At 54.6% G+C, this 17,404-nt stretch overlaps 1 protein-coding gene across 8 annotated transcripts in view; it reads left to right on the top strand.

The window, feature by feature from the left end:
* The first annotated feature begins 1,195 nt into the window (after positions 1-1,195).
* Positions 1,196-17,404, top strand: part of BCL7A (BAF chromatin remodeling complex subunit BCL7A) — a 30,930-nt gene continuing 14,721 nt past the window's right edge. For 4 of the 8 annotated variants that reach the window (XM_046641340.1, XM_046641338.1, XM_046641336.1 and 1 more), the window contains exons 1-6: positions 1,196-3,469; positions 4,594-4,698; positions 5,261-5,739; positions 7,032-7,707; positions 10,451-10,532; positions 13,765-13,861. In XM_046641340.1, coding sequence (XP_046497296.1) covers positions 7,523-7,707; positions 10,451-10,532; positions 13,765-13,861 — 364 coding nt within the window. In that variant the 5' untranslated portion in view covers positions 1,196-3,469; positions 4,594-4,698; positions 5,261-5,739; positions 7,032-7,522. The remainder of the gene's footprint in view (positions 3,470-4,593; positions 4,699-5,260; positions 5,740-7,031; positions 7,708-10,450; positions 10,533-13,764; positions 13,862-17,404) is intronic. The other 4 variants (XM_046641335.1, XM_046641337.1, XM_046641341.1 and 1 more) reach the window with 4 other exon arrangements.

The raw sequence follows: 17,404 nt of genomic DNA, 5'->3' as shown, positions 1-17,404 counted from the left end.
GCCAGGCACTGTTCTAAGAGCTCGACGAGTATTTAATTCTCATAACAACTCTGAGGCAGGTGTTCTGTTATCCCCATTTCACAGATGAGGCACAGAGAGGTTAAGCCACAAGCACAACTGAGTAACTCCCTTCTGTAACCCTGGGATCACTCTTTTAACACATCTAGAGTAACCACCAACATTCAGAGAGAGCTTGACTTCCAGTTTCTGGTAATTAGTTATTCAGATGAACTCTCAAGCTGAAAGCAACTAAAAATGCTAGAAAAAGTAATTAAAAACATCCTAAAAGCCACTACATGCTGATAAGATAATAAGGAATAGCCGAAACTGAAGCAAAGAGAGAACCCTGAAAGATAACCCGGCAAGGAAGCCACTTGAACCCTGCAGATAATTGCCAAGCCTAGCATATTTGAACTTCAGTGTGAATGGTTTTTTTCGAGGGAAAAGGCCAGAAATCAAACTCCAGGGGCCATACTCGGTGGGACATGAGACCTTGCACACAATTATTTGGGACCCTATCAGGTTCCACCTGTGGTATGCTGGTACATGCTTACCAACCAGCTCTGGGTGGGGTTGGGGGAAGGGTCCTGATGTATAGATGGCATTTTCCAATTTCCATAGTATCAATACTCTCACCATGGCTGCTTTCAGACGTGAGGTCACTGAACACAGAGTTGGGAAGTGCAGGCCTGTCAGCCAGCTGCCCCACACACTGACCCCACCCTCAGGACACAATAAGCAAACCAGTCTTGCCCACTTGGGCAGCCCATATTTGCATCAGCTGGGTGGTTCCGGGAACCATGAGCCCTGAACTTGGATGCAGGTCGTCCTGGGCCAGCAGTGGCCTCGGGAGCTGGCAGAAGCAGATGTACAGCATCTCTAAAGGAAGGTAACTTCATCCCAGGCCTCAAATCATCCCTATAAATACATTTGAAGATACAACGTCCAGAATGGTCAAAGAAAACCAGCAGATCACAAGGAAACAGAACACCATGAGCAAGAACCAGCAAAACAGACCCTTGGAAACCTCAGATATTGGACTATCAGACACAGACTTTAACACCGTTGTGCTTTGTTGAAAGTAAGAAGTTAAAAAATATCTACAGGGGACAGGAAACTATCAAAAGTGACGTACTAGATTTACAAAGAATATTTGTAGAAAGTTTTACACTTTAATCAGAGATCAAACCCGCAAATACCTTCAGGGGCCATCAGGTAACACAAAGGAGTAAAGTGACTGAGTGACACATGGCGACCTGGGGAGCTCTGTCTGAGGGGCACCGGGCTCCTCCACTCCAGCTGATTGTTGCCGTGTGGCTCTGGGGGCCCAGTTTGCAGACCTTCTGCTCTTTCTAGAGAAGCTGGATATTCAGATTTCTTTTTATTGTGGCAAAATACACATAACAGAAAATTGACCCTTGTAACCATTTTAAAGTGTATAATTCAGTGGCATTAAGTATATTTGCAACATTGTGCAACCATCACCATTATCTACTTCCAGAATCTTTTCATCACCTCAAAAGGAAACCCCATACCCGTTAACAGTCACTCCACCATCCCCTCTCCTCTGTCCCTGGCGACCACCAATGTTTTCTGTCTCTATGGGTTTGCCTGGTCTAGATATCTCATGTAAGTGGAATCATACAATATTTGTCCTTTTGTGATTGCTTCTTTCACTTAGCATGTTTTCAGAGTTCATCCATGTTGTGATATGTGTCTGTACTCCACTCCTTTTTAATGGCTGAATAATATTCCATTGTGTAGATACATATTTATCCATTCATTGGTCGATATTTGGATTTTTGATATATCTTCCTATTGTAAATTCAAATATATATTTTAAAAAGTTCTGTGTGGCCCTAAGCAAATAGCTGCTGGCCAGATACAGTCAAAGGGCCGACAGTGTGAGACCTCTGTTTTATGACCTGCTGTTATATATTTTCCCATATAACCCTTAGAATGATTCTTTGAGGTAAGCGTTCTTGTCTTCATTTTTCACATTAGGTACTCCATTTCCCCAGTAGCTCTTTTCCCCAAAACTAAAACCTCAGGGGAAACTGCTTGGTTCTAGAATGAGTGGGATTCAGAGATCTAGCCTATGGCTGTGACCTTGAACTTCCCCGGGACTCAGTTTCCCCACGCGTAAAATGACGGGTGTTGGGCTAGTTTATCTCCAAAGCACTGGGCTTTCCCCTGCATCCATCTGGGGAAATCACAGCATAAGTTCTGCTCAAATCTGTTTAGCTGCAGCCAACACGAAGATACGGCACCTGCGTTATCCTGACAGCAGTAGTCGATTCCTTCCGGAACTGTCCTGAGGCAAGATGGGGAAGAAGAAACCTCACAAGTCCCCCTTGTAGACGGGCCGGTCCATTTTACCCGCTGGGGTCATTGCGCGGTGGCAGCACCTGGTCTGAGCCTGGGACTTCAGTCAGAAACGGCTTAAATTTAAGCCGTGGGTCTCTGACACAAACCCCGACGTGGGCCCCTCACCTCATTTATGGTGAGGGCAACTTGTCTCCGGGGAGGGGGGGGGGGAGGGAAGAGCCCCTGCTGAAACGCTCATGATCACTGAGCTTTTCCTGCGCCAAAAGCTTCCGAACGAGCAAGGTCGAATGTCTCTCGTGGTCCGCCTCACCCGCGCACCTTTCCTCCGGCCCGAGTTTTCCTAAAGGACGAAGGAAAGGGGAGCGACATCCTAGCTCGCCTATTTGAACAGGGCATCGGGCCAGCAGGGATCCGCGTCTCTCAACTCTTTCCAAGAGCACCTCGCGTCCCGAATCGCCGCTTGCAACTCTGAGAAGTCAGCAGCCCCACAGGAAACTTGCATTATTGCACCCGCCGCCACCAACCCCGGCCAGCGGCCGGGCAGCCGAGCCGGCTCCCGCGGCATGCGCCCCCTCCACGGCCGGCCGCCCCGCGGGCCCGCCCTCCCCGGGGGACCCCACGGCACCTGCGGCCTCCGAGAGAGTGTCTGCGCGCACGTCCGCCCGCCCGCCCGCCTCCCCCTCCGCGGGCCCGGAGCAGGGGGTCGGCGGCCGCCCCTCGCCGCCTCCCCGGGGCCGGGGTCGCGGCGCCTCCCCGGGCGGCGAGGAGACTCGCGGACTGCCCGGCGGCGGCGGCGCCCGGAGGCCGCACTGCTGGCGGCCGCGGCGGCGCTGCTCCCCCTGCTCGGTGCAGCTGCCGCCCGGCGCTTGCGCACTGGGCCCCGGGCGCGCGGCGGCACCAGGCTTTGTGTGTGTATGTGTGTGTGAGTGTGTGTGTGTGAGTGTCTGTGTGTGTGAGTGAGTGAGCGGGCGGGCGCGAGTGTGGCCGCCGCGGAGCGCGAGCAGGACCCGGCGGGCGCGCTCCCCAGCCTCTCTCTCCCCGCCAGAACCATGTCGGGCAGGTCGGTTCGAGCCGAGACCAGGAGCCGCGCCAAAGATGATATCAAGAGGGTCATGGCGGCTATCGAGAAAGTGCGCAAATGGTAAGCGGAGGCGCCTCCTCGCTCGCTCCCTCGCCGGCGCCGCGGCCGCCCCGAACCCCGAGCCCCGATACAAAAAGCCGGCGGGGCGCAGCGCCCCGGGCCGCCCCGGGCCCGGGAGTTGGAGAGGGCGGGCGGCGCGCGAGCCCGGTCACCTGCGCCAGGCGGGGGCCGCGGCCGCTGCCCAGGTGCGCTCGCGCCTGTCGCCCACCTGGCGCGGCGGCGGCGGAGCCTGCAGGCGGCGGGCGCCCCGGGCCGGGCGGTGGATGGCGGGCAGTCCCCGCCGCGGCGCGCGCCTCCCGGGAGGGGGGCTCGGGGCCGGCCCCAGAAGCCATTTCGTTTTGTGCAAGTCACATGAAAGCGGCTTCCCGCGCGCCGGGGCCGTGATGCCGGCGGCGGAGGGGAGAGCGCGAGCTCCATTGTGCAGGCACCGAGCGGGCCGCCGCCGTCGCCGTCTCCTCCCCGCGCGCCCCGGGCGGCGCAGCGCCGGCCCCCGCGCCCTTGCCCGCGCCGGCCTCCCTCGCTCCCTCCCTCCCTCCGCGCTGGCTCGCCCGCTCGCTCGCTCCCCGCCTCCCAGGCCCGGCGCCCTCGAGTCTGCGGAGTTTGCAGAGCGCGAGCCGTTTAAATTTAGCGCTTTGGGCTGCCTGGAGCGAGGGCTCTCGGCGAGGAAGAAAGATGGGGGCGAGCGCGGGGAGGAAGCGCCGGCGGCGGCCGCGGGCCCGGGGCGCCGGGCACCCTCCACCCCGCTCTGCCGGGCGCCGCGCGCGGGGACGCGGGGGCTCGGGCGAGCGAGCATTTTTGGCCAAAAACCGGTCCTGGGCCGCGTCTGCCTTCCCCAGACCCGCAGCTCGTGTTTGTTGGCGGAGAGAGCCGTTGTTTTTGTTCTCGGCCCGGGGGCAGTGGGCCCGAGGCCGGCCGCGCGTGGCTCCGGCTCGGTTGGGGTCTGCCCCGCGTGGCCTTGTCATTAGCACGACTGAGCGTTCGCGCGGCCTCGGCGGGGTCGGGCGCCGGGTCGGCCCGGGGGCCAGGCCCCAGGCGCGAGCACATCGCCGGGTTGGGGCAGACTTGTTGAAAACTCCCAGCTCCCCGATTTCAACTTTATTATTTTTTTCCCACGGCTTCTCCAGGGTCGGGGAGAGAGGGAGCAGCCGCGACGCTCTCGAGTGTCAGCGCCCGCGGGTTCGTCCTGACCCTTTATTTAGAGCCTAAAAACTGGGCCGGCCCCTTAACGGGTACGTTTCTGTGTAGGGGTGTCAATTCTTGAGTAACGCCTTGGTCTCTAAAAACCACTGGGGGCGAGCCTCCAGTCTAACCGTGTCACAAGTTAGCTGTCCTTTCTGAGTCAAACCCAACAAAAAAGGCGAGAGGAAAATCAATAAAGTCCACGTGCTCCCGGGCCTCCTATGGAAAGGGCTGTCTGCAGATGGCCGGATGCCCGGCCGAGGGCTGGGTTTGGCTCCAATGGGACAAAGAATTTTCAGAACCGTGAGAAGGGGAGGCCTTCCAAAGTTGAGATGCAAGTCTTCGGAGCCGTGGGAGCTCCCCTGGCTTGCAGGGCACCCAGTGCCCGACTGGAGCCATTTAAAAATGGCAGAAACAGCTGCAGGCCAAAACACACACAGGAAAACAAGCTCACAACCCCCTCTCCTGCGGGATCCCTAGAGGGAAGGCTGGAGTTGTCCCCTGCCTTAGCGCCTGTGCAAAGAAAGAACTGGTGTCTGTGCCTGAGTCCCTTCTGTCCCCGGCCTGTAGGTGAGAAGCGGGCTGGGGGCAAGCTGCCTTTCTCTGTTCCAGGAGGCGTGGTGGGGCCTTCTGCCCCAGGTTCCCAGCCTGGCAGAGGCTCCTGCACCCTGACAGCTGCTCCTGTAGGGCGGGCCCACCAGCTGCTCTGCAAGGAGGGCAGATGGAGCTGTGGGGTTTTCCACCCTGCCTGGCCCCAGAGCAGCCAGCCTGGAGGCCTTCAGCGCTGCTGAACCCACTGCCCACCAGGCCTGTGTTTGCCGGGAGGGGAGGAGAGGAGAGCGCCCCTCTCCCTCCCTTGTGTTTTAGGAAACCTGTCATGTCCTCTAAAGACCTCATGCTTTGGGATGTCATGGCTGGGCTTCCAGTTCTCTCCCTTGCTGTGACCTTGGCAAACCATGGAACTTCTCTGACCGTGGCAGCAAGGGGGGTCGGTCCTGTGCAGCTTTGTCCCTCCTGGAGCAAGATCGTGTCCCCAAGAGCACTTAGCCCTGCACACAGGAGGTGTCATTAACTGTCGTCCTTATTGTAAGGTAGGCTTCAGAGAAACTTGCATTTTGCTGATTTTTTTCTTTTTTTCTGGCCCCTTCTAAGCAAAAAAGACTTCACCTTATTGCCTGGGTTTCTCCAGCCCCAAGAAGCCAAATCTCCCCTTCATTGTGCCTTTAGAATGCGTCTTCCAGTCAGACCTGGAGGTTCTGGGTTGTTTATTAACTGCGTGGCCACCAACCATGCATTTCACCACTGTCTGGGACACTGGGTTACCAGATTTAGCAAATAAAATTATAGGACACCCAGTTGAATTTGAATTTCAGATAAATAACAAAATAATCTTTTAAAAATTGTTTTATAGCGTAAGTATGTCCCATGCCATAGTTGGGACATACTTATACTAAAATATTATGCATTGTTTATCTGAAATTCAAATTTATTTCAGCATCCTGTATTTTAGCCAGAGGAGAATGGAAGTGTCTGGCGTACCATTCAGCCTGTAAGCTTAGGGTGGTGTTTCACCTCAGCCCCTGGGACCCCTAAAAATTCCCCCTCTGCCAGCCCTACCCTTCCCCTACCCCTGGAAAAAGCTGGCAGCCAGCTGTGGCCACCCCATCTGTAGCTAGCAGCCCTTTCTCCTCTCCTTTCTGTCTGGTGGCTCAGCAAGGCAGCCTGGTTGAGTGTGAGGCAGCCAGGAGATGGCTGAAGGCAGAACAAAATGGTGGACCTCTTTTTGGGAAACTGGGCCAGGGTCAGTAGGCCCAGTGTGGGCAGCGGACAGCAGGAGAGGGGGCATCCTTGGGCACTAGGCAAAGGCTTGAGCCAGGAAGTCAGCTTAGGCTGGGGACCCTTGGGCCCTTGGTCTGAAGGGTCCCTCAGCACCTTGTGAAGACAGAGAGAGGCCTGTTCCCTGAGGACTTCCCACCTGTCCCTGGGGGAGACGGAGGTTTGTGCCTAGGGCCTCACCTCACTACCTCCAGGGGTGCCTCCTACGAGGCACACAGTAGGTTTGGTGGGCCTGGGCCTAGTTAGAATGAGGCCAGCTATAGCCAGTCCCTAAGGTGTCAAGGATTAGCCCTGGGAAGTGAATGCAAAGTGAGGGATTCAGAGCCCTCTTCGAGGGAGTCAGCAGGGTCCCCTTGGATGGTGGGTAACCCCAAGATGGTCTCCATGGCTAGCCATGGACCTGGACCCAGGAGAACAGTAGAAATTGGCCTTGGCTTGGAGAATCTGGGATGGGTGCTTATGGTTTATATAGGAGCCTGTGCTGGGGAAGAGTGTTTGGGGCTCTGTTCCTACAGCTGGGACCTCCTTTGTTTTTTTTGTCCGGGAGGCTAAGTCTGATGGAGAAGAGAGAGGTGCTTCAGCCCGGCTGGTTACCAGTGGCCAGCAGGACAGGAGGGCTCAGGGTGCACCCAGGGACGTCTTCATGGCAGGGTTGGCGTGCAGCCTGGTGGTCGTGGTGAATTCAGGCCAGTGCCTATACGTGGTGAGAGCTGGGACGTCTGAGCGAGCCACAGAGCCCCATCTGGAGAGAGCCACTGCTCCTCAGGGGGTGTGGGCCCCCCGTGGCCAGATCCTGTTTTTGAGAGTATCCAGGAATCTGGATTTCTATGCAGAGTGTGACTTTTTTTCTTTTTTCTTAAAGTTTGGCAAGTGACTAAAATTTTTTAAAGTGCCATGCAGGCCGGACAAAACATGCCTGTTGGCTACTTATTTGCCACCCAGATATAAGGTAATAAGTTCAGCTTAATACCCTCATGGGGGTCAGTGCCTTCTGGGTGATGGGTTTGGGGGCGGTAGTGGGAACTCCCAGCTGAGCCCATGTGTCATTTCCCGAGGTGCTGCCATGCCGCTGGCCTGATGAGACATGGGAGCTCACTCAACATGTCTGTGAAGTCCTGTCCCGTCCTCCTGATGCTGGCTCAGGGACTTAGACCTGAGGTCCAGGCCTTGCCTCTCCCTGGGCGGCTTCTGGCTGAACGGCAGTCCCGAGGTCCAGTCCTGAGGTCAAGCTCTTGAGGTTCTTCCCTCTGTCCTGTAGTCCCCTGAATGTCCACGCCTAGAAATGCAACTGAAGAACAGTTTCTAATCTCTGGGGGGAGTTGGGGACCTAGGCCAGGGGATCCCCAGCTGGGACACAGGGAGCACGAGAACCTGCTGCATTCAGCTCACAGCCTGCAGGCTTGTAACCTCTGGGAAGCACCTGCAACTTCAAACCTTCGTCTTGGCTCGTGTGCCTACAAAGCCCGGATCTGGCACACTTTCTGCCCTGAGAGGTGTCCTGTGTATTGCAAGTCAGTTACTTTTTTTTTTTTTTAACACAATCAAACCATGAATTGCTGACCCACTGGGGCCCAGGTCGAGGAAGCCAGTTGAGGACTTGGGAGTACTGAGTGCCCCTGGCCTTCTGCGTGGGATTCTAGCAATTTGTGCTTCTTGGTCCAGCTTGTTACCGATGTGCTTTGTGGAATGATTTCTTAGTTTTTCACAGGAAGCAGAATAGCAGAAGGTGGGCTCTGGGGTCAGAGCCTGTGACCAATCCTGGTTCTGCCATTGCCTAGCTGTGTGACTGTGAACTAGTGGTATAACCTCTCTGGGCCTGTTGGCAATCTTCGGGAGACAGGGCATGTAAATAAAGCACTTGGCCTGAAGGAAGCCCTTGGCACACAATGGCTATTATGATTGTTGCCTTGTCACCAAGCTTGTTCCTTAGAAAGCCCCTGTCCCTTCCACATACCTTCCGATTATTCAAACTGGAGATGGGGAAAGACTGGGCTTGCAGCTGGTCCATCCTGCCTCCTGGAGATAGAGGATGGGTGGGCGTGGCTTGGATACCTGCCTTTACTTAATTCTTCCTGGGCTAAAAGGGGCAGGGATGGGGCAGGAGGGGCTGCTCCAAAAAGCAGTGTGGCCTGGAGGGTTTGAATAACGGCTCTGGGGAGAATGACATCACCTCCCCAGGCCTCAGTTTCTTTATCTGTCAGACAGGGGAGGTCACAATTCCTGCTACACAAGGTTATGGGAGGATTAGACCCGGTGTGTACAGTGCTTAGCACGTAGAAGGCACTAGAAATGGTCCCAAAAGAATAAGTAAAAGCCAGACCCCAGCTTCCTCTGGCAGGGAGTGTGTAGGACCTGAGCAGGTGCAGTTTGGGGAGAGGAGGTGTCCGTGGTTTTAGCTGGTTTTGAGTGCGCTCGGGCACCCAGAACCCCCTATGGTAAAGGGGTGCAGGTGGCTGTAACGTGTCCCAGCAGCACGTGAGGGCCACCCACCCACAGTGGGGAGGACCTGAGGTGAGGTCTGGGTGGGGAGGCTGGACAAGGTGCCCAGTGGCTCACAAACAGGTGTTCATGCCACATGTAATTCTCGGTTCTGGTGGAACCCTTGTCACTAAAATTGTTGAGGGCTCCTGGTGGCTGGGCCACCTGTCCCAGGTGTGTGTCCCTTCCCAACATCCTGTTGTGGGTCCTTGAATCAGCTAGTTTCCTCATCGAGCATGTCCTTCCTGACCTCCCACTTCTCAGATGGCAGAGCCTGGTGCAGGCACCGTGGACTGCAGAGCCCAAACTGCCTGGGTTGGAATCGCAGCTTTCCTTCTAGGGAGTTCTCCCTGAGCCTCAGTGTCCTCTGGTGTGTAGCCTGTGGCTGTCACTCCCAGTGTTAGGGGCAGGCAGTGAGATGACCTGACTTGTGGTCTGCGGGAGGTCAGGGAGGAGTGGAGGCTGCAGCAATGATCTAGGAGGAGGGAGGATGGCTTGGAGCGGAGCGGGGGGCAGACGGGGGGGTAATTACAATACTTAATGAAAACCAGTCACCCTTTTTCCTTCTCATGGCTTGTGATTTCTCCTCACCTGTAGACCTGCCTCTAGCAGCTGGGGGGCCCTGGACGCTGTCCCTCAGGAGTTTGCAGTGTGGCCGGGGGAGGGCTGGGGGCAGCCGTGCAGACGTGGGTGTCAGGAGCTGAGACTCTGAAATGCATGCCCATCTCAGAACTGAGCTGTCGGGTCTCCGAGCATCCTCTCGGCCAGACTGTGCTTCCCTGTCACAGTCCCTTGGTATCAATGCCTGGGGACCGCCCTTAGGGTCAAGGCCACTGGGCATCCAGGTGTGCCCCTGCTCTCCCTGGCTGCTCCAAATGGCGTTTGCTGGGAAGAGCACAGGGTGGTGACCCATGCTGTCTGGTCCTGCTTCCCCTCCCCCAACCTCAGAGGCATTGCCAGGAGGGCTGGGGAGGCACTGGGTACCCTTGGTGAAGACCCCTACCCACCCCCACTGGCCTGAAGCCCTCTCTGCTGCCCAGTTCACTGGCTCTGTGGGGCGAAAGCTGGAGGGACCCGGGGCTTGATTCCCTTCATCCCAAGGAATCACGCTAATGGCAGCCCCTCTCTTCCCCCCGTCTTACCAAGCAGTTCCTTAGTTGCTTCCAGGCACGGGAAGTGTCTGCCATGCCTTGTCTCTTGTAATCCTCATGGCAGCCCGGAGCGATTGATGATCCTATGTGGTCTAACATATGGGGAAACTGAGGCTTAGACCGGTGAGGCGACTTGCCCAGGAGCCCCCAGCTAGTGAGCGGTAGAGCTGGGATCAAGCCCTCGTCTGTGTGACCCAGAGCTCATTCTCTTAACTCCATGCGGAGCAGCCATGTGTCACAGCTGCTGCAAGGGAGTGTGACCTGTGGTGCCATGAGGGGTGAGCACAGTCCTACCCCAGAAGCCCTCTGGTAACAGGCTCTTCCTCGTTCTCCACAGGGAGAAGAAGTGGGTGACTGTGGGTGACACATCCCTGCGAATCTACAAGTGGGTCCCTGTGACTGAGCCAAAGGTTGATGATGTGAGTATGTAAGGCTGGTCCCCTGGGCTGGGGCCGTCCATCCGTGTTCCCTCCCATCACAGGGAGAGGGGGCTGTCCGCTGCCGCCCACCATGGTGGGACCCTGAGGCCAAGGCCATCTGGGAAGCGGAAGGACCCAGTTTAGGCCAGTGGGGACATGCCTTAGTGCAAAGGTGCCCCCTCCCCATGGCCCTGGGCACTGTGGTTGGGGGGCAGGTGTGGTAGTACCCACAGACAGCAGACTCACCCTCATCATTGTAGCACTGTTCCTGAGCCCCTGACCATCTGCCAGGCATTTCCTCCTTTATTTCTCATACTGAGTCTGTGGAGTTGATCTTTTTATCCTCTCTGTACAAGTGAGGACCCAGGCTCAGAGAGGTGAACCCATTTCTCCCGAGTCACACTGCCACTGCCACGTCTGTATGACTCCAGGAACACACTCTCTCTGCTCTTGGAGAGCCTTCTCGTGGTCGGAGCTGCTGGTAGGACTGGTAACCCCAGAGTGAGTTTGGCGCAGGGAAGTGTGGGCCGCTGCGAGAAGCTCCAGGAAGGGTCTTGATGACAACCACTAGAGGGAGCTCCAGTGGGCGTGCTTGGCCTTACGGCGGATTGATGATAGGCAGCTGCCCCACATTGCAGAGGTTTTTCAGCTTCACGCCTCCTAGGCCAGTTACCCGCAAAGACCCCAGGTCAGCTATTCTCGTTTCCAGTCAAAATCCAGAAGGTTCCACCTCCAGGCCTTTGTGTGGGCTGTTCCTCCTGCCTGGAGTGCCTTCCCTATTTATGGAAACAGTCCTCTCCTCTGGGAAGATGGCTCAGACTACCCCTTCTGGCTCCCGTCCTGCCATGGTCATGATGGGTGGGTTTCTAGGGGCCTTAAAGGCAGGGCTAGGCATCTTCAGTTGCCTGTGTTGGTTTCCCGGCAGGGCCGAGGATCCATTCTTGACCCTGTGATCACATACCCGCCCCTGGGTGGGTCGGCGCTGGGCTGAGAACAGAGCGGGGGCATTTGTCGTCCTTTCCGGTTGTGGCCTGGCTCGTGGAGCCACCAGGGCTGCTTTCCCCAGAGGCTCCGAGACACAGACGCTCACGGCAGTCGGTACTGGTTGTTCCAGAGGGAGAGCGAGCCAGGCCAGGCTCCTCGAAGGCAGCTCCTGGCTCTTGCCCATGTCTGTGCCTTGCACATCATTAGGTGTTGTATAAACGCCGGTTGCATTTGAGAAGATGTGGTCCCTGCTCTCAAGGAATTTATAATCTCGTTGGGGGAAGATAATTATAGAATAGCATGAAACAGACATCAGGGAAGTGCCAAATGGATTGTGATCAAGGAGAAAATGTAATCCACGGGCTGTCAGGAAGGACAGGGCAGCTCCTGGCTGGGCAAAGAGCACTGGATTTGGAGTTGGACAGACCACCCCCTATTACCCTGTGACGTCAGACAGGTGACCCCACTTGCTGGGCCTTCCTTCCCCCTTGTGCAGTGGAGCAGTAATATCTGGCTCCTGGGCTTGCTGCAGCCGAGCAAAGGCAATATATCACACGGAGAGAACTCAGCCCGCGCGGCCCTGCAGACGGTGCTCACAAAATGCTAATTCGCTGTCATCTCTGAGCCGTGATGTACAATACGCTGTCTCCCCCTCCCCCTTTCCCTCTAGGGCAATGGGTCCCATGCCTGGCTGAGCATCCTGTCTCCTGGGAGTCTTGAAGAAATGCAGGTTCCTGGGCCCTGCCCTGGACAGCTGACTCCAGATCTCTGGTGGTTGTGGCTAGGAATCTGCTTTGTGGAGGCAGAGCTTTCCATTTTTTTAGATACCCAGTTACGCCACGGTTACTCCATTTTTTTGCTTCAGCGCTTTGAAAATTTTCTTTGCCTCAGCATGGCCTGATGAGCGGTGCCGTGTCCGCACCCAGGATTCGAACCGGCAAAACCCTGGGCCGCCAAAGCAGAGTGCGCGAACTCAACCACTTGGCCACGGGGCCGGCCCCAAAATTTTCTTCTTTTAAATAGGTAAAACATAGTTCAACTTTCAAAGGTTACTTTAAAAATGTTTTTTAAACTAAGACAATTCACATGCCATAAATTCACTCTTTTAAAGTGTACACGTCAGTGTTAGTATATTCACAGTATATAGCCATCACCACTGTAATGCCAGAACGTTTTCATTACCTCAGAAAGAAAACTCATACCTCTTAGCTGTCACTCTCCCATCCCCAAGATCCCAGAAACCACCAACCTACTTTCTGTCTCTACAGGTTTGCATATTCTTCAAAGATTACCTTTTTTACTGTATATCTATTCATAAATCTGCTTCCCATCCCTGCACACACACCACCCCACCCCGCCCAGCTCCTTTCTTTGGAGGCACCCGGTGCTGGCTTATCCTTCTCGATAGTGGGTGCCACAGACACACGCACAAATACACGTTCTTTTATCCTGCTTTTTACCATTAATGTCGACCTTCTGTTCGCATGGTCTGCACCTTCCTTCTATGCACCTTGGAGATACTGAAATATTGTAATATGTTGATATTTTTGTAGAACATTCCACATCCGGACATGCAGAGCTGCCTTATTCTCTGTAATTGTTGCATTGCGTTGCCTTGAATGAACATACCATAATTGATTTCCCAAGTCTCTTACTGATGGACACAGTTAGGTTGTTTCCAACACGATTCTATTCCACTCGGGAAAGATGGAACCACACCCAGAAAGCGCCCGCTTCCCCCTCAGGCCTCCCGGAGACTGCCACCTCTCATCTCCAGGGTGGTACTGGAAGCCAGCTGCCTATGCTTTGAGAAGTGCAGCCCCCAGGGCCTGCAGATAGTGGGAGTGCGTGAACTCTGGCTTTTCCGTCCCTCACCTGGCATCACTGTCCCTGCTCTGGGCCGGGGGACCATGGCCTTTTCCCCAGATGTGCTCCCTCAAGGACAAGGAAATTCCTGCCACCGAGGGCGTTTGCATGCCCATTGGCGCTGGCCCCACAAACAACGCACATTTGTTGCCAGCCCCCCGGCGCAGCCCCAGAATCCTGCCTTCTGCAGGGCGCTTTGATTCTGAAGCAGGTGAAGCCCCTAATGGGATGTGTTCAAACGCAGGCCAAGGAGAGCCCTCCGGGGACTTGGGGCCTCAAAGATGAATTGGCGGAATAAAATATTCATACCCCTCCCCAGGGTCTCACTCTTGTGCACACACGTGATTTAGTGACTCGGTTTCTGCTCCATTTTCTCCTCTAGAAAAACAAGAATAAGAAAAAGGGCAAAGATGAGAAGTGTGGCTCAGAAGTGACCACTCCGGAGAACAGCTCCTCCCCAGGGATGATGGACATGCACGGTGAGTGCCCCCTCCCCTGGCGGGGGCCCCTCTCCTGCCAGGCCCCTGGCCATGGCAGAGTGCTCAGTTGTGCTTCTGTTTCACCAGCAGGTTTGTTCACATTCCAGGCAAAGGGTAGGAGGGCTGGGCAGGACCAGGAGGCCTCTGTGCCAAGGAGAAGTCTCAGTGGAGGAGAAGAAACTTCTTTTCCCAGTACAGCAGGCCAAGAAACAAAATAAGCTGGAGATATAAAATAAGACCGTCTTCTCACTCAGTAACACAAACTTCACGGATGTTCCTTCAACCTTGTGTGCCCAGGAAGGTTGTTTTTGTGTACATGTTTGTCTTTTTCCCTCCTAGGCCTGACATAGCATATAAATGACTCTGTTTTCCATTTCCTATTTTGCTTTGGCTGCTGGGAAGCTCCAAACTGGATGTTTTGTTTTTGTTTTGTTTTTTCCTGAGGAATATTCTCTCTCTGAGCTAACATCTGTTGCCAATCTTTCTCTTTTTTCACTTCAGGAAGATTGTCCCTGAGCTAACATCAGTGTCCATCCTCCTCTATTTTGTATGTGGGCCGCTACCACAGCATGGCTGTTCAGTGGTGTAGGTCCATGGCCAGGATCCGAACCCGCAAACCCAGGCCACCAAAGTAGAGTGCATCATGCTTAACCACTACGCCACAGAGCTGGCCCCTTCAAACGGGATTTTAACACCATGTTAACCACTCTGGGACGTTGGGACCTGCCTTCCACATTGACAGCCTAATTTCCTTTGCTATCTTATCTCAAAAGTTGTAACCAGGAGCCAGCCCAGTGGCACAGCGGTTAAGTTCACACATTCCGCTCTTGGTGACCCGGGGTTCGCCGGTTCAGATCCCTGGTGTGGACATGGCACCGCTTGGCAAAACCCACACTGTGGTAGGCATCCCACGTATAAAGTAGAGGAAGATGGGCACGGATGTTAGCTCAGGGCCAGTCTTCCTCAGCAAAAAGAGGAGGATTGGCAACAGTTAATCTTCCTCAAAAAAAAAAAAAAGTTGTAACCAGTGTTCCACCTGTCCAATCCAGGCTGGAGGTGTGCTTTAGACAGTCTGTAGTTATTCTGACATGGCTGGTGTTCATTTTTCTTTTTAGGTGAGAGGATAGGCACAGATCATAATATATGGCTCCATGAAATGTTCACAAACAGCCCACACGCATGTAACCAGCCCAGACCAAGACAGAATGTTCCCAGCAATCCCCCTGGTGTCCCCTGCTGGTCATCCCCATCCCTCCAGGGAAAACTACCGCCTGACTTCTAATCTCAGAGAGTCAAACCTGAAGGTTCTGAAAAATTGAGTTTCTCATAGTTATCAATCAGGAAATCTGCATCTTTTCCATCTTTTGAGAAATCAGAGCCGGCAGCCCTGGGTGGGTGCTCCTTCGAGGCAGCAACTCGCTGAAGCCGGAGCAGCTGTCCCTTAGGGAGGGTGTGGCCTCTCCAGCCCCACCTGGCTCACCTCCTTTACTCACCTGCCTGGCCCACTGGCATAAGAGCTTACAACACGTGCCTTTTTCTGTCTCTTGATGCCAATTTTAAGGTCTTTGTACTTTTGGCCGCCCCGAGTCTTTTGCACAGCAAGGTGGTATGAGGGAAACAAATAAGTAAATCAAGAAGGAGTATTGGTTTGATCTAGTTCCTAGCCCTCCAGAACCAGGGCTGTCTTGTTCTGGGGCGGGAAGGCCAGCGAACTTCTCCGCTTGCCCAGACGGACTTGTCTGGAAACATAGTCCCAGCTCCGAGGGCAGGGGGTCTTGCTGGTTGGTGAATTGGCTTCAGTGCAGCCCAGGAGGGTCTTGCTGACGGTTAACGTGTCAAGAAAGGTCCCCAGCTGGCCTTGCAGACGTAGTTGGGATGCATTTCATTTTCAGAAATCAGTATTGGAGCTGGGACATGACCTGTCTCTCTGGCATTGGTTAGCATCCCCACTCTCTCTAGAGACCGAGGGGACCCTGGGCCTGGCTCAGTTTCGGTGGAATCATGGAATTATTGATGAGAGCCTTTTAGAGCAGAGGGCAAGATGCCGCCTGAGTTCAGATCTGACTCTCCTGGGATCTCCCCCAGCCGTGTGCTCCCGGGCTTGTTATTGAACATCTAGCCATCGAGTTTGTCTATTTGTTTTTAATCTGTCGAATGGGGATGGTAATGCCTATTTCATAAGGTTATTGTGGGTATTATATAAGATAATCCCTTGAAAACCTTAGCATGTTAGTAGCTAACATTTAAAAAACTGTCGTGATGTGCCAAGCGTCTTGCTAAACGCATTTCATGCCTTACCTCATTTAATCCTAATAATGAGCCGGATTGTACAGAAGAAGAAACTACAGTTCAGAGAGGTGAAGTCACTTGCCCAGAGGTTTTTTTCTTGTTAGTGCCATTGAGTTGATTCCAACTCCTAGCAACCCCCTGTGTCAGCGGAGCAGAGCCCTGCCTGGTCGTTTTGCACCATCCTCTCCCCTTCCGGTGCCATACCAGACAGTGCTCTGCTGCCGTTCACAGGGTTTTCATGGCCAGTTTTTTCAAAAGTGGGTGGCCAGGCCTTTCCTCCTCGACTGTCTTAGTCTGGAAGCTCCGCTGAAACTTGTCCACCATGGGTGACCCTGCTGGTATTTGAAATCCCGGTGGCGTAGCTTTCAGCATCACAGCAACACACAGCCGCCACTGTATGACAACCAACAGAAGGGTGGTGTGGCTCCCTGACCGGGACATGAACCCAGGCCGCGGTGGTGAGAGCAGTGGATCTTAACCGCTAGACCACCAGGCTTAGGAAGTTCATAAATGTCAGTCCTGCCATTTGAGGTCCTTTGGAGGCAGAATCCAAGTTTGTGACCATTAGCCCAGACTAACACTTCAGAAAAATCTGGAATGCTGAGCAAACCAGGTTCCCAGTGCAGGAGCCACGCTCACCTTCTCAGTGTCATTTCCGTTTTAGTACATGTGCAGCCAAGACCAAGTCTGACCACAGGGCATGTACGGTGAAAGCACAGGGAAAGACGCGGGCCTGGCTAGAGTCATCTGGGAGGCCTCAGCAAGGAGGACCGGCATGGGGGGGGGAAGGGCGAAGCCCTCTGCGTCCAGCGCCTAAGTCTCCAAGATTCGACCGAGGTTAGCCCAAGTGTCAGGGTCACGCTGTTACCAGGTCACCAGGCTAGGCTCAGGCAGCTAACTTGCTAAACATTAGCACTTATTGTCATTAATTAACAAACCCTTGTGCTGGGACCCATGGGTCGGGCCTCTGCCTTCTGTGCTGCTCGCACACGTGCACACATATCTTGGCGTAGCAAGGAAGTTTAGATTTTCTCGAAAGGTAAATCAGGAGAGTGTACTTTTTTTTTTAGGTCCCAGAATTCACAAGAGGATGCTTTTGTGTAACAAGTGCCCCAGAGTACACTTACAGTAAGATGCCGTTTACCCAGTGGGGGCTGCTTGCCTGCCTGGTGCTTCCTCGGCAGGTTGAGGTAGAAGAAAGACTCGGGGTTTGGGCAGACCGGCCTGAGCAAGGGGTTCTGCCGCTCTCAGCCT

This window comes from Equus quagga, chromosome 15, assembly GCF_021613505.1.
Source record: "Equus quagga isolate Etosha38 chromosome 15, UCLA_HA_Equagga_1.0, whole genome shotgun sequence".
Taxonomy (NCBI): Eukaryota; Metazoa; Chordata; class Mammalia; order Perissodactyla; family Equidae; genus Equus; species Equus quagga.
The sequence above is the reverse complement of the archived record's forward strand: the minus strand, read 5'-3'. Positions and strand labels throughout refer to the sequence as shown.